The following is a 23,045-nucleotide window of genomic DNA, read 5'->3' on the forward strand; positions in this document are numbered from 1 at the left end:
AGGAGTTGTCTTTGTCTTTAATAACTCTGCTGAAAGCATCAAGCATTTGGCAGACCAAAGCTTTAATTGACCAAGGCTCAAGTACTTGAAACTATGAATTATTTTTTTTCTTGTACTTTAGGTATAGGAGAAGAAAGGAGATGTTATATCATGTTTAGGGCAGTTGTCCAGAAAAACAGTTTAAGATGCAAATGACTTAAAGTCCAACCAAAATTGTCAGAGCATAACATAGTATGTATAAATAAGAAAGAAAGAAACAGGGGGTGGGGGGGAAGGGAGGGAGGGAGGGAGAGAAAGAGGAGGAGAGGGGAGGAAGTTTATTGCTCAGTGTTATTAAAATGGAGAATTTGGATTTCAGCTGAACTTGACCCAGGGCTCAAACATCATCACCACTATCTGGCCCCATATGATGTTACCCAGCATGTTGTTTTCATTACCACAGTCAATCTAGTGGCAGAAGGATGGCTTTCTTAATTGTTCAGATGGAAGTCACATGTCATTGGCCCCATGTACCTGATTTGAGTCACGTACCCATGGTTGGTCCAACCCAAATGGCCAGAAGGTTGAAAGGCCCTGATCTAACTCAGTATTTCCCAACTGGGGATGATTTTTGCCCCTAGGGGATAGTGGCAAATTCTGGAGACCTTTTTGGCTGTCACAGTGTAAGGGGAAGGTGGGGATGAAGGGAGCTAGCGTGTGCTACTGGCATCTGGTGGGCAGCTGCCAGAGAAGCTGCTAAATATCCTACGATGCCCAAGATAGCCTCTCACATCAAAGTCCTGTCTAGCCCGAAATGTGAAGTTTCTCATTAAAAAACACTGGTTTGAGGAAAATAGGTCTTTCTTGGTGCCTGGAAGTTAAGAAACAAATCATATGCACCAGGAAGACTGAAGCTTGGGAGAGGCAGATCATCAACTGAAAATCTGGCTAGTGTTATCCATGACAGAGAAGTAGGGTGTCATGACAGAAAGAAAGTGGGATTTGCCCATATCTTAAGTCGAAGCATGGCTGTGCTCTTATGTTAAATTAACCTTATGAGCCATAGTTTATTCATCTTTCAAATGCATGGGTCCCTACCCAGTGTTGCATGGGGTTTTCATATGGGAAAATATATGATCTATGCTTAAAAAAAGATTTTATTGAAATATAAAAGTATTTTTCATTTGTGTTAGTAAAAATTACTCTCTCAGGATCCTAATTCTTAAGGCCAGCAACCTTTGGATAACATGTCTTCTTTATCTGCAATCATATATATATATACATATATATATATGTATATATATATATAGTATAATTCCTTCTATGATTTCCACTTATAAAAAATAAGTTATATTAACTGGGATATGCCATAAGACAGGGGATTAGATATTTGGGGAAATGCACTCGGTTCTTAAATTTTTTCTGCATTTGCAGTAAAAGGAAGGATGATTTTCTGAGTAACATTCTTAATTCAAACAATACATTTTTATGTCTCTTGAATGTTCAGGTATTGTTTCAGGATCAGCATTCCATCTACTATTAGCCAGCATAATGTTTTCTACATATTATAGTATTTAATGGAATATTGTAACTTAATATAATAATGCATGTTATAATATATTTCTGCAACTTGAAAGTTAAAGCTAACCACATGAAAATTTTGTAATAGGTCTTGTTACTGTTTATACAAGAGAATAAGAATTCAGTACTCAGCCTTCATTCTAAAAACATAACTGAGCATCTATGAGTGCGAGGCCCTGTGCCACATCTGTGTCCTTGAAGTCACAAGAGAGGCCACCCCTACTGTTGTCCTCATGGAACTTTCAAGAACATTCTATTAAATGCTTTTAGTTTTAATAAACTCATGATTGAGCTATTTTAAAACTTCATAGTAAACTTTAAAAATTCTCATATAAAGTAATTGTCTCGGGAATTAGAACTTGCCAGAAAACACAATGGTAGGACTTACTTTTTAAGCATTGAAATCTTCCTGTAGGTGGTACCCAGTCAATCAAATAGATCAAGTACCGGTATCTTATGTGTCAAGAAACTTTAAAAAATCATAAAGTCAGCCTTTGAAATTTACGGGAATTTAAAGAAATGAAATCAGACATCGAATTGTCATTCTTTCTTCTTTTGTCCTTTTTAGCTTCTGCTCCAGATTTTTCAAAGACTCCGATGAAAAAGTTGATTCAGGTGCAGGTGGGCAGGGAGGTCAGCTTGGACTGTAAACCCAGAGCTTCCCCCAGGGCGCTCTCTTCCTGGAAGAAAGGAGATGTGCCTGTACAGGAGACTGAAAGGTATTCTGTTGTCCAGAAAGATGGTGATTTATTTGCTTCTCACTTTCCATTGTGATGCCAAAGTAGGTGTTCAGTATGAAGTGAAATGCTTTCAATAAAATGTGAGGTGTTCAAGAACCACAATAGCAGTATTTTTGTTTGTAATACTCTCAAGATAATACTCACCAAGTTTTGAAATCTAAAAACAGAGATTTATCTCACCTCTTCCAACATAGAATATTTTAGAAAGGAGTTTCCTCCCCATTTGCCTGGTAAGACTCAAACTGGGATGACAAAGGAATGCCAGCCCTGGACCCAGGCCCTCTCTCAGCTCCTGGTGGCCCAGCATCACAGGGCAAAAAGAATATATGACGGCAGCATATGCCAGATGAATACCAATCTTGCCGTTGCCCTATATTGAAATAATTTAGTTTTACAGGTATTAGTTTAAGCAGAAGCTTTCTTGATTTCCTGTTTACTGTAATAATATTTAAAATGAAGAGGCAGAATGGGGCCTACTTAAAAGCACAGCTTCTGGACCCAGACTGCCGGGGTTCAAATCTGTTTTCTTTTACCAGCTACATGAAGGGACTTACTCTTTGTGTGTTTCATGTCCTCATTTGTTAATGGTTGTGATGATATTAGCGCATACTTCACATTATGAGGGTTGCTATGTGGATAAAAGACATAAATATCCATATAGCACTTAGGTCAGTACCTGGCATAGAGTAAACATAAGTATTGGCTATCATTATTATTTGTTGAGTACTTACTACCTGTTGGAGCATTATGCTGAAAGCTTCTGGTAAGCAGAATAATGACCCCAAACTTGTCCATGTCCTTATCCTGAAGACATATGATTTACATTATTATATTATATGGCAAAAGATAATGAAAGTTAAAGATGGAATTAAGGTTGCTAACCGTTTGCCCTTAAAATGGGGAGATTATATTGGATTATCTGGGTTGCCTTAAGTATTCACCTGGACGCTTGAAAGGGGAAGAAGACAGAGGAAGTATTTGAAAGAAATGTATGATAATGAGAGAAGAGCAGGAGAGATTTACAGCATGAGGGGGACCCTGATTGGGATTGCTGGCTTTGAAGATGGTAGAAGGGGGCCAATGAACAAAGGAATTTCAGACTCCTCTATAAAATGGGAAAATCCTCAGCTGACAGCAAGGAAATAGGGATCTCAGTCCCATAACCTCAATGAACTGAATTCTTCCAGCAACCTGAAGGAGCAGAAAATGATTCTAGGACCTTCCAAAGTAACACAACCATAACAGCACCTTGATTTTAGCCCATTGAGACCCATACTGGACTTCTGACCTCCAAAACTGTAAGATAATATATCTGTGTTGTTTTAGGCCACTAAACAAGTTTATAGTAACTTGTAATTGGAGAAAAAGGAAACTAATACAGAACTCTACACGTATTATCTCCTTTCAATATCTCCGCAACTCTGTGCTGTTAGATCTTATTATCATCTCCATTTTTGCTAACGAGAAAACTAAAGCTTAGAGAAATTATGTAATTTGCCTAAAATCACATAGCCAGGATTAGTCCCATAGCTAGGGCATAACCATCAAGCTTTTTCAATGCCACTTTGTGTATAAGGAGCCCCGAATCTGAGAGGTGGTCTCAGCCTTTGAAGTCATGGGGTCCAAATTACTCTTTTTGGAGATGGGGGAAAACAAACAAACAATTTCTTTCTTTTTTTTTTTTTTTTTTTTTTTGCGGTACACGGGCCTCTCACTGTTGTGGCCTCTCCCGTCGCGGAGCACAGGCTCTGGACGCGCAGGCTCAGCGGCCATGGCTCACGGGCCCAGCCGCTCCGCGACGTGTGGGATCTTCCCGGACCGGGGCACGAACCCGTGTCCCCTGCATCAGCAGGCGGACTCCCAACCACTGCGCCACCACGGAAGCCCCAAACAATTTCTTAGACTAAGAAATGTAGATTTACTTTTCCAAAATTGCAAAGTCTTATTGCAGACAGACAACCAGGTTGCACTGCTTTTAGATTACAGTCCCGAAGTTTTTTTGTGAGTTGGTTATGACAACACAATCTGCTCTCCCTCTCAGATATTTTATGGGAGACACCTCCGTTAAAAGACAGCCACAACAGGAGGACAAGGCCAAGTTGTCAGCTGAGTGGTTACGAAACACGATCCATCTAAGTGCTAGGCGGCACAGAATAGATTTCTGGAACAGGAAATTAATTAGTGATTTGGAGTTTAATTGTTGAAGCCAGTTTAAACAATTATAGGCACAAACTAGTTAATTTTGGCTATGATGGAAGTTAAGTGTTCGTGTATAACTGGTGACTTTTTGTTGTCAAAAACATTTTAGAGTTTTAACTGTATGTATAAATTAGTGATTATGTTCCAAGGACTTAAATGCTTTGCAAAATAATAAACCCACTTGTCTTCACAGTAGTGCCTATAGTAGGCAGAGGTTTTTAATCTTAATTTTAAAGGGATAAAAGATTAAGAGATTTAGCTAAAGGCACACAGGAGAGATTTACTCCCACTTTAGAGAGTGATGGGATAATGCAGGGAAGAAGGTTAAATTCTAGAATCTCACCTGGTATTTTGACTTGGCCACTTGCTCCCTTGGTATCATTAGGTCAGTTACATAATGCCTCTGAACATTAATTTCCTCATCTATAAAATAGAAAGAATAATTGCCACCTTATACAGTTGGTATAAAGTAAGTGTTTACCATGATGTCTGATATTTGTAGATACGCTGATCAGGAAAATGAGGTTATGTTACAGATAAAATGTTGGAAGTAACAGTGGCTGAAAGAGATAGAATTTGTTGGTTGGTTGGTTGGGCAGTTCATTGGCTGGTTGGTCTCTTGGAAGGTAGGCAGTTAAGACTACCTGGAATCCACAGTCATCAGAGATGCACGCCCGTTTTATCTTGCTGCTCTACCATCCTCACATCAGGAGCCAGGGTGGCTGCTGGGGCTTCAGCCTCCCAAGACATCCTTCCCAATTGTCATCCCAGTGTCATCCCACAATGACAGGAAGGAGGAAGGTAGAGATCAAGATGCATTTACTCCCTTTTAAGAAACTTCCCAGAAGCCCCATCCAATAATTTTCCTTATGCCTTACTGGTCAGAAATTAGTTCCCTGGCCAAACTTAGCTGCAGAAGAGGCTGGGAAACACAGACTTCTTTCCTTGGTGGGAGTGTGCCCAATGAGAAATTGGGATTATGTTTTAAGAAGAAAGGGGGGAAAGTGGTGGTTACTCCAACCATGTCTCATGTTCATAAAAGTTATTTCTCTGACCCTTTCAAGCCTGCTTACCCTGTACTTTGTATTAAGTATTTCTAACATCTCCCCAGTGAATAAGGAAACTTTTAGGTATAAAAATAAGGTTAAAAGAGGAAACATGTTTAAGAGAAGGGTCCATAGTGCTGCAGTCTTTCCTAGGTATCTTAGTTCGAGCTTTTATAACATAATACCATAAACTGGCTGGCTTGAACAATGGAAGTTTACTTCTCACAGTTCTGAAAGATGGAAGCCAGAATCAGGGTGCCAGCATGGTTGAATTCTGGGAAGGACAGCTGCCTTCTCCTTATATCCTCAGCAAAGCAGAAAGAGAGCCAGAGAACTCTCTGAGGTCTCCTCTGTAAGGGCAGTAATCTCATTCATGAAGGTTCTACCCTCATGGTCTAATCACCTCCTAAAGGCCCTGCCTTCAAACACCATCACATTGGAGATTAGGATTTAACATATAAATTTTGGGGAAACCCTAATATTCAGTACATGGCACCAGGTCTGGTGGTTTGGATTTTGCTTTTATCTCTTTGGACAGCAAAAGCACTGATATGCCAGGGCCTTGATGCTTAGGGGAAAAGCTGCTAGAAGCAATTATGGAACAAGTTGCAGAGTTGAATCTTCTCCAAGTTCATGTGAAATCAGAGTGGGTCTCAGCCATCACTTGGCAACAGAAGCGCCATGTCCATCCCTCTTGGTCTGCAGGCTTAAGCCAAATTGGGGAAGCACTTTAAATGATAGATTTATTGTGGTTGTTCAGTCATGGGCTGTTCCAACATAAAACATGCAGACTCAAATCTCATCTTGGGGACAAATGAATTCATTGATGCATTTGAAAATGTAAGAGAAGGCAAAAATTTTTGATGGGATATTTATGGCAAGATTTTAAATCTATAAAAATTTTACTTAGTTTTTTTTCTTGTGTTTCAGTTTTTGTTTTGTTTATTTGGGGTTTTTTTGGTGGATCAACATGGGTTTGTCAGTGAATAAGACACATGATAAATAGGAAAGCTTTCTCTAGCCTAGCATATGGGCTGTTGACAAATGCACTTTTGATTAAGCCTATATATACATACATATATATATATATATATATATATATATATATATATAGTATTATATACACATAAACATAGATATCTGTATATTTATATAGATATTTAGTATCAAAGCCTGAATCAGAAAAAAAATTCAAGGATTAAATATGTCTTTTAAAAATTATATAAATTGATAAATATGTCTACTATGTAAACCACACAATATGTTTGAATAATTATAATCTATCTAGTTTGAAAGTTTTTATATCAGCACAGTTACAGTTTTGAATCTTGCATCAGCCATAGTAATGTAGATCTAAGTGAGTGAGATACCTGAATTACAGAAAGGTTTTGGAGAAATCAGTGTTAGTGCTTTCAAGTAGAGAGAGCATTTCAAGCTAAGGTAATAAAGGGATTACTTCCCAACAGAGGTCTTAGTAAAGCTTCTCTGAATAGATAACAAGGGCTTATAATGCACATAGTGATTCCTGAGCTCTTAAAATTAAGTGCTCATTCATTCATTTGAAAATATTTTGAATACCTACTATGTGCTAGGCACTAGGTATTTCATTTTCACCAGAGAAGTTAATCCCATTATTTGTAGATTTTCAGGGTATCAGGCAGGTAACACAGGACCTTTATAATAAAACTCAATTGGCAAAATACAGAATGTTCGGTGATTACCTGAGGAAGCCCCATCTCCAACTTAGGGTGCAGAGCAGGCTTTCTGGAGGATGTAGTGTCTATACCAAGACTTGAACGATGACTAGGATTCACTGGAGAAGAGTGCTCAAGGTAGGAGGAACAGCCTGTGCAAAGGCACAGAGGCAAAGACAGAATAGGCATTTGATGTTCAGTGCAACTCGAGTGAAACGTCACTTAGGAGGGAGGGCTGCAGAGGGAGCGAGGCCGTGGAGGTAAGCAAGGATCTTATTGTGAATGATACGGGAAGCCAAATGAAATAGAGTTTGGGCTTTATTTCCTGTGAAAGCAACAAAATAAGGTAGCAGTTAAAAGATCAAATTTATTTATCTTTAAAAAATTTATTTTATTGAAATATAGTTCATTTACAATGTGTTAATTTCTGCTGTACAGCAAAGTGATTCAGTTATACATATGTATACCTTCTTTTTCATATTCGTTTCCATTATGATTTATTACAGGATACTGAGTATAGTTCCCTGTGCTATACAGTAAGACCTTGTTGTTTATCCATTCTATACATAATAGTTTGCATTTGCTAATCCCAAACTCCCCATCCTTCCCTACCCACTCCTCCCCTTGGCAACCACAAGTCTGTTCTCTATGTCTGCGAGTCAGTTTCTGTTTCGTAGATAAGTTCATTTGTGTCATATTTTAGATTCCACATATAAGTGATACCATATGGTATTTGTCTTTTTCTTTTGACTTACTTTGCTTAGTATGATAATCTCTAGGTCCATCCATGTTGCTGCAAATGGCATTATTTCACTCTTTTTTATGGCCGAGTAGTATTCCATTGTATGTATGTATGTATGTGTGTGTGTGTATGTGTGTGTGTATATATATATATATATATATATATATATATATGTATCACATCTTCTTTATGAATTCATCTGTCGATGGACATTTAGGTTGCTTCCATGTCTTGCCTATTGTGAATAGTGCTGCAGTGAACATTGGGGTGCATGTATCTTTTCGAATTATAGTTTTCTCCAGATATGTGTCCTGGAGAAAGATCAAGTTTATGTTTAAAAAAAATCACAACAGTGGCAGTAGAGAGCATGAATCGGAGCAGTTGGAACTTGAGGCAAGATTCCCAGTTAGCAGCAATTGAGCAGTTTGAACAGGAGAGGATTAGAGCCTGAAATAAAGAAATGGCAATGCGAATGGAGAGAAGTATTGAGGGGGTGTGAAAAAGTTAAATCAGCAGGACAGAGGACTCAAAGATTTGGAGAGAAGATGCTAGTCAAGGCTGAATCCTAAATTTCCAGTTCAGGCATCAGGATCGTGGTAGACCTATTTAGTGAGACGGGGAACAATACAGAAGGAGCAGAGGTGAGGGCAAATATGATAAATTCAATTTGAAATTGTTTCAGTTTGAAATGCTTGTTGACAAACCAACTGGCTATATCTGTGTGCTTTTAGAGGTTGACTCTCTAATTCTGGACCTCAGGAGAGCGGCCTGAGCTACAGATAGAAATTTAGGTGTTACGTGTATACAGATGGTAGCTGAAACCATGACAGTGGATAAAAGTTTCTAGGAAGGTACATATCATTAGACAGTAAATCATTAAATTAAAGGAGGGTCTGTATCTTAGTTCTGAAGCTTATGGAAATTTAAATGTAAGTCGAGGATGCCTGTTTTTACAATAACATTTAAATGACTAACAGTCACAATGTATAAAGCAATTGATATGTTAAGTCAAGGTCCAGTTAGGTCACCTGGAATGCAGATATTCTAAACTTTTAAATTACTAATATTAATTCTGAGTAGAGTTTTTTTCCTTCTTTTGGTTTGATATTTGTTTCATCCAGTACTGAGAAGAACTATTCTGCTTTTCACCCTTCAGAAAGGAGGTTTTCTTTTATAAACAGAAATGCTCTACCCTTTGAACATCCAATGGTTTTTCACTAAATTTCAACATTTTAGTGATGTTGGATTCATTCACTTAAATCCATGTGTTTTCAAAAGACTTGAAATAAAACAGGAAGTTTTGTCTCCTTTAAGCCAAGGAAAATTCTAAAAGACCCTGGAGAATGTGAATAGGCTTGGTATGCAAGAAGAAATAGCCAGCTGGCATATTTTAAAGAATGTTTAGCTTTTCTGTTTCACTTAGTGGTACTTAAAACACGTTAGCCAATTATCTTTAAAAAGGGGGCTTTCACTTGAATGCTGTTGCTTATAATAGTAAATATTTTATTACAATGGCCTCAATTCAGAAGAGAGTAAATAAAATGGCCCATTATTTCTAATTAAACACATTAAAATTGTTTCAAAGGTTCTAGGCAGCATTTAATACTATAGAAATTTAAATGCTTTTTAAAGAAAGAAATAAAGATTTTCCCCAAATATTAATAGCCATAATCCAGACAGTGGTTTTTAAATGTATTAACCTGTTTTAATGTATTTTTTGCATATAGTTAGAAGCTGACTTTAAAAGACAGTGAGCTTGGTATGCTGTATGATTCCGTTTATATGACAGACCGGAAAAAGGCACGCTTTACAGACAAAAAACAGTGATCACTGCTTGTCAGGGGCTGGGACTGGGTGGAGAGATTGACTGTTTCGGGGCATGGGAGAATTTTGGGGGGTGAGGAAATTGTTTTAGATCTTGATTATGACAGTGGTTACATGTCTGCATTCATTTGTTAAAACTCACAGAACTGTACAGCAAAAAAGGTGGATTATTTTGTCTATAAATTATACCTTAATTTTTTAAACAAAATTTTGCATGCAATTTTAGTCATCTCATCCTGATTTCATGAGTGGCTTCGTATAGGAGTTTCAAAGCTCAAGAAACGCCCCCAACTGGTCATTTTGGCCCTTTTGTGAAACACTGAGTAGTTGGAAGACGTTCCTTCGAAGTAGAATCTAAACTTTTGCCGGTAAACAGGATAATTCCATCAGAGCGAGAACCACTTGGCATTTCTGCCATCGCTACTACTAGTCTCCACAGTCTTGCTTTGTAAAGATGTGTCTGGGGACTCTGTTACTATCCAGCGAATCTGTTAGATGGTATTTCCCTTGGCTTGAGCTCTTAGATGACGGAAAAGAGCTCATTTGCCAGGTCGTTTCTGTCTCCATTCCCTCTGCATTTCCTCACATTTCTTGGCTTCTCTGTCTCTTATCACAGTGGAGTGGATTTTTCTTCATGCTGTTCAGAATGCTGCTCTCTCTCTGCCTGCCATTGCTCCTTTCACCAAACAGCCATCTGGGTTATCTTCCCCATCACCCTTTGTCTCCCCATCTCAACAGCTATCCCCTCACAACCATCAGAGAGGTAATGAAGCTCAGAGAGTATCAGTTCATCTACCCTTGGGTACACAGCCAAGATCTCAGCCAGTCCTTTACTTCTGTACCCTTAACTCCAGATTGATCTCTCACTGGTAAATTTACAAGAACAAAGGAGAATTTTATTTAACACATGGGATGTTGCCCCCTGTCAGAACCTGGATGTTAGATATCGAGATTGATGTCCTTGCTTCCTGTCTGCAGGGAAGGTACTCAGGTTGTCCACTAGTTTGTCTTATCTTTATTCAGCACTGGGGACAGTGCCCAGTACTGGGAATACATAAATGAATAAGAAACATCAAGAGCCCTCAAGGAGCCCACACATTCTTTTAAGATGTGGAAAATTTACCCATCAATTATTCTGGGAGAGACTGTATAATTAAAGTGACCATATATAATTTATTCTACAGTCTGGGACATTTTGAAAGAGAAAGGGGACCCTGTTAGTAATTCCCGCCAAGACAACACATAGAAACCAAGGCTGGCCCGAGGAAACAGGACATTGCCACCCTGTCTCTCATGGGGTGTCTATAAGCCAGTAAGAAGCACAGAGAAGAGATGCTGTCTCAGCCAGCATCTTGGGGCAGTGGACAGGCAGCTCCACACAGAGAGGTGTCTCGAAGGAAGTGATGTAGCTCCATTTTGAAGGATCTGTGAAACCAAGGAAAGCAAAAAAGTAGGGAAAACACCATTTGAACAAAATGATTGCGTAGACAGGAGGTGAAACCGGTTATGTATTCTGATTGTGTCCAAGGTAAAGTTCACATATGATCAGGTAAATAAGAAAGCCTAAGCTGAGTTCTTTCCCAGATAGAGAACCATCTCTCTCCTTCAGAGGAGGTGAACATCAAAGGAAGATAATTTTTTTTTGAAGGCGAGATTGAGATGCCTGGGCAAATATGCAAGAGTCTCAGAGGATATAGAACAGTCTCCTTCTGTCTCTCTGTTTCCCAACCCTTATTTCCATTTCTTTCATGCTTCCAGCTGGAAAGAAGAGGAAACGGTGCATTTGCCCCATAACTCCCACACCCTATGAGAAGATTAAGCTAGTATTTAAGAGTGAAGATAATCAAGAGAGGAGTTAATGCAACCCAAGACTTTGGGTTTGGGATGCAACTCATGGGAAGGGTTTGAAATGGGACTCATGGGAAGGGATCATAATCACTTTCTCTCCTCCATTCCCCATTCTCCAGCCACCAACAGAGACCTACAGGTCTTCTGCTCTTAACCGCAGGCAGCTTAATTTTCTGCATATTTGTGTCATTACTTACATGCATTATTTATGCATGATTGACATGCAGTATACTAATCACTATGCACATTATTCACCGTGTCAGATGAAGTTAAATGTAAGTTTTATTTGCTTCTTGATTTAATTTTAGTACTTGGTAAGAGCAGAGCATTGAAGTCGAAAAGACGTGGGTCAAATCATACCACCTGTGTGATATTCGGCAGGTTACTTAACCCCCGAGCCTTGGTTTCCTTACTTTGTGCAACAGGGCCAGAAATTCTTACTTTACAGGGTTAGTTGCTCTGTTAGGTGGCATTTGCTTGGTGGCATAGCCAACTCTGAGCAAGAGGTTGGCTAAAAAAACCTGATCTCCCCTGACAGGCAGAGAATGGACAGATTACTTCCAACTCTGCCCTGCCCCATTTCTCTCACATTTATTCCTTCTTTATCTCAGTAGATTCAAGTTTCAATGATAAAAATAATAAAGTATGTGAAGCATCTACTCTGGTCGCTTCTACATAGGCTCTCAAAAAAAGGGACCTGCTACTGTTGATACAGTTTTTTTAAATTTATTTTATTGAAGTATAGTTGATTTACGATGTATTAATTTCTACTGTACAGCAAAGTGATTCAGTTATAGAAAAAATATACAATCTTTTTCATATTCTTTTCCATTATGATTTATCCCAGGGTATTGAATATAGTTCCCTGTGCTATACAGTAGCACCTTGTTCTTTATCCATTCTATATATAATAGTTTGCAGCTACTAATCCCCAAATCTACAGTTTTTAATATTATTTTTTCATTGTGTTTCTCAGATACGTTAAGAGTAACAAGACTGGGTTAAAAGAAATGTGAGTAAAGACCTTTCTTTTTTACAACAACCAGATTAGTTTTATATTATTTAACCATGAATAAATTCTACCCAAATGTTATTAAAGAATTTGCAGCTGTCAAATGGTTTCTAAAATTATATCAACTAAATTTTGCAGATGACCATGTGGTTCTTAAACCCATATTTTAAATTTGATTTTTATGGATTATAAAAGTTAGGGCCCCTTTAAAAATATTTTGTCAGTTTTATGATTTTGGTAGGGGAAAGCAGGTTAGTGAATTCCAGTGCTAGGCATTGGAATCTACTTCCAGCCAGTTCTGTGTTAGAACTGGGTACATTAATTCATAACCGTGCTCAGCATAGATGTTTTATTTACTGGGTATGTCCCTCCCTACCACATCCATTTGGTCATATAGAATTTCTCACTCAAGCCCCAAAATCCCACATGCATTTTCCTACGGCCCAGTCAATGTTCTTTATCTCTGCTTTCACTGAAAATTCAAAGAAAAAATATTTTATTGAGGACCCCTGTCATATCATAACATACTACCATTGCACTTTTTCTCGTAATAATGTTTAAGACAGGAAAAAACAGGAGACTTCTCTCAAAATAAGAATATTGACTCCTTTAACATTATCAAGAGTGCCTACCATTGCCTTCTGAGTAATTCTTAAAAAGAAAGGAGGACAAAACAGAATTCTCATTGCACTCTGCATTTATTCTCCTGTGATTTACTCTGGCTGGAATGTCTTTTCTTCTCTGTCTTGCAAACCCCTGCTTATCATTCAAGGCCCAGCTTAATGTTACTCACCATGGGAAGCCTTTCCCAAGCCCAATAGGCGAGATTAATTGCACTTTCTTCTGCTTTACCCTTGTGGTTTCTTTAGGCCCAACTGTATCATTTAACACAGTGTATTGTGGCTGTTTGTGCAGAAGGCCATCTCACCTGGATTCTCACCTTCTCTATCTTTGTAGACTTGGTCACTGTTCCATACATGTTTATTCATTTCAACATTCATTTACTCATCAAATATTTATTCAGCACCTACTGTTCCCACTAACTATTGCTGCATAACAAATCACCCTAAAATTTAATGGTGTAAAACAACAATCGCTTTATTATCGCTCACTATTTCCATGGGTCAGGAATTGGGGAAAGGCTTGGCTCGGCAGTGTTTGTTCGGAGTGTCTCACGTGATTGCAGTCAGGCTTGTGCTGGAGCTGGAGCTGCTGGGCGCTGGCTGTGCACTGCTTTCTCTGTGGCAGGCCCATAGCCTCTCCATGTGGTCTCTCCACGTGGGCTAGTTTGGGTTCCCTCAAAACACGGTGACCTCACCGGGAGTTGAAATGCTTATATGGCAGCTAAAGTCTTCAAGAGCGAATATTCAAGCAAGCAAGGTGGAAGTTGAATAGGCTAGGCTCAGAAGACACAAAACCTTACTTTCCTTGCATTCCATTGGTTACCAGTGAATCACTGAGCTGACCAGATTCAGAAGGAGGGGGATTTGACTCCACCTCTTAATGGGAGAGTACTGTAGCAAGATTATAGGAGAGCATTTGGGATGGGAAATCTTACTGTGGCCACCTTTGGGAAATACAGTCTGGCACACCCACCCGGCATGCCTTGTTCCAGGCTCCGAGAAAACCACAGTGAACAGGACAGATATGGTCCCTTCCTTGTGGAACTTGCAGAAGGGAGAGACAGCATATGAATAAGTTAAGAAGATAATTTCTTTAGCCATTAAGGGCAAAAAGTGTATAATCATATAGGGTATTTCAAGAAAGCCCTCCTTAAGAAAGTAACTTCTGGACAGAGAACTAAATAGTAAGAAGCAATGGGTCATGCCAAGAATTGGAAGATGTGCCTCGCAGGAAGAGGTCCCAACAGAACAAAGGCCTGGAGATGGGAATGAAATTGACTCATCTGAGAATCAGGAGCAAAGCCAGTGTGACTGAAGAATCATGCATAGAAAGGGAGAATAATGAAATATGAGGTCTCAGAGATGGGCAGAATCCAGAAATGGAGTCTTTGAAGACAGTGATAAAACTGCTGGATTTTATTTTAAATGTAATAAGAAGTCATTGGTGATTTTAACACAAGGTGTGACATACTCTGGTTAAAAAAGGTAACTCTGGCTGTAGTGTGGAGAGTGGGTTGAGGAGAGAAAGGGGGGAAGCAATGAATCTGGTTAGGCAACTTGGAGTTGTCAGGGTAAGATGTACTGGAGGCTTGATTTAGGGTAACAGTGGAGGAGATGGAGAAAAGGTTATTGTGTGTTTTGAGGTAGAGCTGGATGAATTTGTACCTCAGATACAAAATTTCATACCAAAGCATCAAATTGTATTGATAGTTGTGGTGAACTCTATGCACCCCCCACGCCATTAGATTGAAAGTCTCTAAAGGATGGGGGCTAGTTCTTACTCATACATGTGTTTTTCAAAACACTTAGAGTGTCATAAGTACTCAACAAATATTTGTTGAAGTGAATTTTATTCTTTTTTGGATCGCTTCCCATGTCTTAAAAGTACCTATAATTTTCTTATCTAATTTATTGCAGCAATTTCTTAGAAATGTATAAAATTGATTTTTTTTATAGATTTCTACTTGAGGCTTCCTATTAAAATATGAAAAGTGCTATATTTTAGTTTATTCTTCCCCCTTCCTGAAGCCCTTAATAGAAATAGGGGGGAATGGATGGAAGAATGGTTGAATGAATGATTATGTGAGGTGCCATTGCACTTCTGTGAAAAAGGAATAAACATGCGGATTGTTGGTGATGGTTGATGCCTCCCACATAGTTATGCTGGAAAGGAGTTATTCATAATGTATGATCTGTTCTGTAAGTTCTGATGAATTGGTACACTGAGTTACATTTCTTACTGCCTAACAAATTAAAGAAAAAAACATTTTGTACTTTCACATGTTTTCCACTTCCTGATATTATCTGTGGTATTTTATAATCCTGTCTTAATGTAGATGTCATTGCTAGAGCAGTTTTTGTTGGCGCACGAGAGCGTTTGACCCTTTGAGAGTCTTGCAATTCTGAAAAAACATCTGTAATTGGGACTGAATATATAAAATGTCTTGTTTTGGGAAAAAATTATTTTCTAACCTTTTACATTCAAATGCTAAAGAAGGAAGCACCTTTAACTTAAAGATTGTATTAGGCACTTAATTTTCTGCAGTATTTATTGATTTACATAAATGGGAAAATCATAGTTTTTAAAGCTTGATATAAATTATATGTTTTTCTAGTTCAGGTTCTTGCAACACCTTATACCTTACTTAATTTATTATATATTATTTTCTTATGACTACTCATTTTAATACCTTTATGTCTTCTAGTTTATTTCATTTACTAACATGATGCCTCATTCCAAAAAGAACTTGAGGACAGTTTATTAGAGTACACACAAAATGAACATTGAAAACAAAAAATATGCCAGTTCAAATTTCCTAGAATGTAAGTTTCATTAGGACAGAATAAATTCTTATGAGTAAATCTTTTTTGCTTATTGCAGAGCATGGTCCATAGTACATGTTCAGTAAATACTTGTAGAGTGAATATCTGAGGTTAGTGTACCAAACGTATGCCAACAGATCCATTTGCTTAGTTGAGATCCACAATTTTGGCTCAACACTTTTAACAAATGAGCAGAGAAAAATACTGCTAATAACACAATCCACACTGTTTGTAAGATTGAATGAAGCCATTTGATAAGGAGATATGCAACTCTTCCTAGGCAAAAGTGTGCAAATGGATATGTCCAAATGCAATGGATTGTGATGGAGAGAATGTTGCGTAATATATAAGTTAATGTCCTTAAAATGAAATATGAATTTTAATGTTTTTCTTTCTCATAATCCAAGGGTAACTTTGAGTTTTAAGACTTAGATGCTTGAGGAATAGATAGGCATTGTTTTTCAGCTAATCTTCCATAAATATTATTTCTAACATGTATGGTTTAATAAGCATGTAAATAGAAATTATTTCAAGGTTATTTTCAGCATCAAGAATCTGAGGTAAAGAGAAGGTGCTGCTGTGAAAATACAGAGTCACATGCTTAAAGAGTCAACTGAACTAGTGTTAAAGCTTATATCATCTTATTAGAGGTGTGATGGATCACCAGACCCTGTGTCTGAATAGATGATGGTGATTAACCTCTGCATGGAGGACGAACAAGAAAGTTCAGATTATTGGGGCTGAGATTTTTCTCAGAAAACCTTGGGACCCACTCCAGTGTGTGGATGCACATCTGAGCTAAGACTCTACCTTCTTGAGCTATGCAATATTACCTCTCTCTTTTTGTGCAAGATAATTTTTAAGGAGCCAGTCATCAAATGTACACAGTCATATAAATAGAAAATCTCAATAAAGCACATCTTAAAAGATTCACACTAAAGCATCCAAGACAAAGAGATTCCAATGCACCCCTGTGTCATTGGATTAGTTGAATTGCTAGCGGGAGTTGCTAACCTGATGTCCACAGAAGCTTAGATAATTCATCCTGAATCGTATCAGATCTTTTGTTATTGTTATGGTTGTATATGTGTTTATTTGTTCTGCAGAGAGAGTCCTCAGATTTTTCAAATATTCAAGGAACTTTGTGTCCCAGAAAGGTTAGAAACACTGCATAAGGTTGTAAATGAGTCACTTAAATATTGATGGACCTCTATAAAAGAGGGTGGCCTTGGAACTGAAATAGTGGGGCTAAAACCATTTCATCTTGCAAGAGCTCAACATCAGGGCATGTGTTTGGGGGGCCATTCTTGATTTGTGATAGAACCTTGTAGAAAATTAGAAAATTTTATAGAAAATTGTCTCAGAACCCTTTATATTCATTAAGACAACAAATATTTATTGAACAAATACTATGTGTGTGTCGCCAACTATTAGTAACTTGTATTTTTTAGGGATTTGGGCACTCTAGCTAAGAATTAATACAAGAATATTGAACAAAATTGTTAGATTAGCTGTAGAAACTGACTTAGGAATGGACAGGAACTAGTTGGCTCCAGGAATCCTGGATTGCCCCATCTTGTCAGGGCAAGTGCTGGAATGAATAAACTAATCATTATTTTCATCTTTGTGTCTCAAATCAAAGTCTGCAGAGGGAGAGCCCAAAGGACGTAGCCTAGATGACTGTTTTTCAAAGTGTGGTCCCATAGCAGCAGCACCAGAATCACCTGGGAACTTATTAGAAATGTAATTTCCGGGGCCCTGTCCCACACCTTATCTGGTGGTGGGCCCAGCAGTGGGTATTTGAAGGACTGAGTCCTCCAGGTGAATGGTGCATAGTAAAGTTTGAGAAATGCTGCCCTGTGTCTGGTATTTCCCCCTTGGCTAGGGATAGGATGGGGACCATGACTGATTCCTACTAAGACTGCACACAATAGTGGAAGAGAATTCTCCAAAGGAAGATCTGTGTTGGTTCCCAAAGAAAGGGGAATAGATTCTGGGCAGCCAAAAAGTATCCAGCACCTTCTACATCCCTTGAGTCAATGAAATTTCCCTTTTGCATACAAGGTATCTTGCTTCTAGCATTATTGTTGGAGGTGAACTCCATTCCAGGACTGCTAGTCTCTAGGGGGAAGGACACCCATTTGGGTAACACTTGTGTCTCTCTTCAACCCTTCCCCAGAGAAAGTGTCTGACTCCTGAAATTGGGTGGAAGACCTTGACGTTGTAGCTCAGACGTCTTCCTTCTTTCTGTTTGGTGTCTGCCTGCCTGTAGGTATTCTGCTGTTCTGTTTACCATACAGGAAGGGAGCTTGCCCTTACAGGGAGGGCCTGTGCTCATCTGCATGTGCCAGGAAGCTTAGGCCTGCCTAATTCTAGAATGAAGTGTCAGGAAACTATAGCTGCTCACTTAAGCAGTTTTGCATCAGCTTTCTCTGTATTACACCTGACATCTTGATTTGCATTGATTTGACTCATGAATCTCTCAGGCAAAGAAGAATAGTGTTGAGTATGAGGCCCCTTTGAATCTTATTAAGTATTCTTTTCAAGGTTATCTTTGAATACATGAGCCATCAGAGAATTGTTGATTTGTCATGTTTGTTTGTTTTACTAACTCATCTGAGCATTTATAATTTTTGCAGATCCTCTGTTGTATGAGGATTTAAATGTTTCAAATGGACTGTTGCCTGGGCCTCATGAATTACTTAGATAAATAGTTTTATATAACCATTCAAACTGGAAATCTTTTTTTAGAGGCATTTTGTTCTATAGTTGTGAGTCCATTTTAGGAGGAAAAAAACTGTTGAGTCTCTGTCATAATAAATTTAGCTCCAAATATATTTGTTACGATAGATGTACATTTGGAAAGGTTTTATACATGTAATGAAAATGTTCCTTTATTGTTGGTTCTCTTCTTATAAATATGAGGAAGTATTAATTAATGTGAAAAATGTATATTTATCTTGGCTACAGAGTGGAGCCACACCCTGTTTCTCTAGGACTTCAGGTGCCTGTTCTGTGTAACATGTGTATCCAACAAAGTAACACAGCTGCATATTATTAGCCTGGTGCTTACTCAAAGAAAGGATAATTAACTGCTGAATCTTCTCTACTCTGCCTGTCTTTTCCTTGGAGACTTTCTAACCAATCAATCACTAAACTGACACTGTTTAATTCATAAGATGAAAGCTCAAAATGGTATAACTAAAAGAATGAAAATGCTAATACTATTTTCCTAAATACTATTTGTAGATTATCTTTGAACTCAAAGGGGAGACGTTATTTACCAAGCATATGGAAATGAGATTGGTTGTAAATGAAAATATACACTATATGCTCTTTGTCTCTGGCATTTATTTTCTCATGCGTTTTCATCAATTTATGCTTGATTTTCTTAACTGTTATTATTTATCCTGTAATATATGCATTGTGAGTACTTTTCTCTTGTAGCTAATTTTAAACATCAGTCTCTTACAATATGTAGTAACAAAGTGAAGTCCAAAATAGCCTTGTTATTTTCTATAAAACAGTTTAATCATGACAATCTCAGGTGATCTCATCTCCACTGAGATGAGCTTCCTGAGAAAATGTAGAGTTGCAGTGTGTTTGTTAAAATTCAAGTTGAATAAACTACTGTAATATTCAGAAAATAGGCAGGGGGAAAAGAATGTTTTCAGAAATCCTGCCTTGCATGCATAATACTCCATACCTTTCTCATTCTAAAACATAGTGTCTTATTATGGATGCTTAAATGTCATCATACAGTATAGGTCAACGTTGCCTAGACAACAGTCTACTTTCAGAGCAAACAGGGTTTCTTAACAGTCATAAATTCAATTCCATCACTGAACTACAGCATGGACCATTAGACCAGCTTAGAGCAATTAAGTTTACTTATCCCAAACTAACCACAGACTGCGTGAAGTTAAGTGAAATAACCTCTTTTCCTACAAAAGGAAAAAACCAATAAAAGGGTTCATATAAAGGTATATTATAAAACTGATCAACGAGTTAAAATGCCACAGTGATTAAAATTGCACATTTCTCAAAGCAACCTGGAGTACCACATTTCTGAATATTAATCTCATAAATCTTCATTTAACTTTTTGTGCCAAGACTAGAGTTACTCATGGTTATCTGCATTTTCAGCTCTACCCATTTGCAGAAAAACGTGTTCCCAGAAAGCTCAGAAAGCAATTTCATTTATAGTGAAGTGGTATAAAATTTTCACTTCAGATCTCTGTAGGGAAGCATGGGTTATTGAAGGTTTTCTGTTGAGAAGCAATTACTCCATCCATTTACTCAATATTGTTTATTTTTATGTTGTGTGAAATGCCCTGTGGGCCTCTTAGAACTTACTGGAAGAACCAATTGAGGAAGAAAATATCCAATTAGCTCAAAATTTTACAATGTACAGAGTTTGCTTCTTTGAGAGTCAGTATTTTTGTTTTGGACTCTGTGTGTGACTCCCGAGGTGTTAACTTTGCCTTTGAAACTGTTTCTTATCTCATTGTAGTCATGAGGCTAGGCCTGCTCATTTAGAGTTATTAAACCTGCACTAAAGGATTTCTAGTTCTTCCATCATTGCTAATAGTTCTATATTTGTAGTGAAAGGTTGACTGTTAACACTAGTTCATAGGTTGGGAAGATACCTGAAATTGCCCATCTCTGCTCTGTGGTACCCAAATCAGAAGCTCTAAGCTTAAGTTGAATATTTGTTCAGTCAACAAGAGACATCATTACTTTGTTTTATTGCTTACTAATCTCAGAAGTGGTTGATTGCCCAGCCTCCTGGCGCTTTCAATTCTATTTCCACCCTCTATCTCAGAACAGATAAGATGTTGCCTCACCATTTGAATGTCTTCAAGACCTTCTGATAACCATCTTTCTGATATCAGCTTGCTTTCTTTACATAGGAAAATCTCTAGCAAATCTGCACTTTCTTTTTAAAGCAATGGTAGGTAAAATTTACTGAGCAGTGCTGCGGATCAAGGACTATGTTCTTTGGGGATCTTGGCCAAAAATTTGACAAGTAGGATTAGCAGTCAGAATGGGTCAGGAGCATTGCCTTCGTTTATACTCATTCCTTCCACCTCTGAGACTTTTCTCAACCAGTTTTCTCTCTCATTCTCTTTCCTCCCTCCCTCGTTTCCCCTGTGCTTCCCTTATTTTCAGTCCCTTGCCCTTTATTGATATCTTCCTTAATAGTACAAGTGTATTTTCAGTCCTGTTATCCTAGGACTTGTTCAGTTCTCTTCATCCAGCCCTCTACTGCTTCATCTTTCTTTGTTCCACATATATATTTATGCACATATGTATAGATGTGTGTGTGTGTGTATATATATATATATATATACACACAATTTATATAGAGAACATATATACGTATGTGCATATGTATATAAATATATGTGTGAGTAAAAGTCTGCATGCTTTCTGAATTTACTTCCTTGTAATTTGTAAAGTTCTCAGTGCCTTGCAACCTGCCATCACTAATCCCATCTCTTCTACAGTGACTCTTTAAAGGCATACAGTCACTTGTTCATTCAACAGGCATTATTTTTGAGCATCTCGTCTGTGCCAGGAATAGTTCAAGGCTCTAGGAATGCAGTGGTGAGTAATCCAGACACTATTCACTCTCCCTGCTTCAAGAGACCTTACTGTCTCTAAGCTTACAAGAGGAGAAAAATATTAGTCAAATAAGCACACAGGTATATAATTGGCCAGTTGCCAAATGCTATGACAAAAGCACAGCTGATTAATAATCAGTACAGGAAGATGTATTCCAACCCATGGGTTCAGGGAAGTGACCAGAATCTGAAGGTTGAGTACACATTTATCAGACATAAGGATCAGGTTTTATGAAGTCCCCAAGACAAGAAGAGCATAAAAGCAATTAAAAGAAGGCTTGTGTGACTGGAGAAGAGCAAACAAAGGGTAGAATTCACAGGACTTATGTAGTTAGAGGGGCGGGGTCCTGATGGGAGGATATGGCTAAGGCTTAGGATTGTGGTCTTTGTCCTTCAGGCAGTGGGTTGCTAGGGAAGGGGGTTTAAGCCTGGGTTGGGCAGGAGGGAGTAAGGCAGGGTTAGTGATCAGTTTTCTATTTCCTTAGCTTACTCCCCATGTTTCTCAAAAGAGTCTTCATTTCCAAAGCTTTCATTCATGTGTACCTCCCTGCAGGCTTTCCTCTTTCAATTATTATTGCACACTGTTTAAGAAAATCTCTGCTCTATGACAAGATATAAAGAAATTTCTTTTTGATCGTCTCTTTGCAAAAAATGATGAGATTACATTTCACACCCAACAAAGTGGCCAGGATTTCATGAAGGAAATCAGACATAGCACCTTTTTTACAGCTTCTTAGGAAAGTTCTTGGAATTTTTAACCCTTTAGTGTAGTTCCTCAAATTGAAATATAGTGCTATGTGTTCCCTAATTAGCTGTCCAGGCCATTGCTCTCAAACCCTTGTATTTGAAATGTATCTTGATTTGTTAAAAAAATCACATGAGCAACTAACATTCATGGAAAGCTCTACCCAGGATCATAAACAGGTCCCTATGCACCAGCTCCAATTCCCCTACAACTTTCTCACCCAAGAAAATATAACCAGGATGCAAGCGAAAGTGAATCACAAGCTATGAAAAATACACACACACATATATACATACAACATAAAATCCATATCTTGTGTATTTTTGATACATAAACTTGTCCTAATAATCACATTTTTGGCACACACCTAAAAATCTTGCAACAAATGGGGTAATATTTAGAGATTGAGTTAAGATTCTCCAACTCTAGTCTAATGTCCTCAGCATCTTTCCTGTCCGCTCTACTGTATCACCCAGAATTGGGAGGCATTTATTGACAGTTTACACATACCATGCCATGCTGGCGCTGGAGTTGCAAACCTTTTAAGAAGTTTACCATCCGT

At 38.1% G+C, this 23,045-nt stretch overlaps 1 protein-coding gene across 1 annotated transcript in view; it reads left to right on the forward strand.

The window, feature by feature from the left end:
- Positions 1-23,045, forward strand: part of CNTN3 (contactin 3) — a gene marked incomplete at both ends in the record, with an annotated part of 238,661 nt that overhangs the window by 147,432 nt on the left and 68,184 nt on the right. Inside the window, one exon of the mRNA XM_081245219.1 lies at positions 2,129-2,279. Coding sequence (XP_081101345.1) covers positions 2,129-2,279 — 151 coding nt within the window. The remainder of the gene's footprint in view (positions 1-2,128; positions 2,280-23,045) is intronic.

Source organism: Mesoplodon bidens (genome assembly GCF_964165515.1).
Source record: "Mesoplodon bidens genome assembly, chromosome: 10".
Lineage (NCBI taxonomy): Eukaryota > Metazoa > Chordata > Mammalia > Artiodactyla > Ziphiidae > Mesoplodon > Mesoplodon bidens.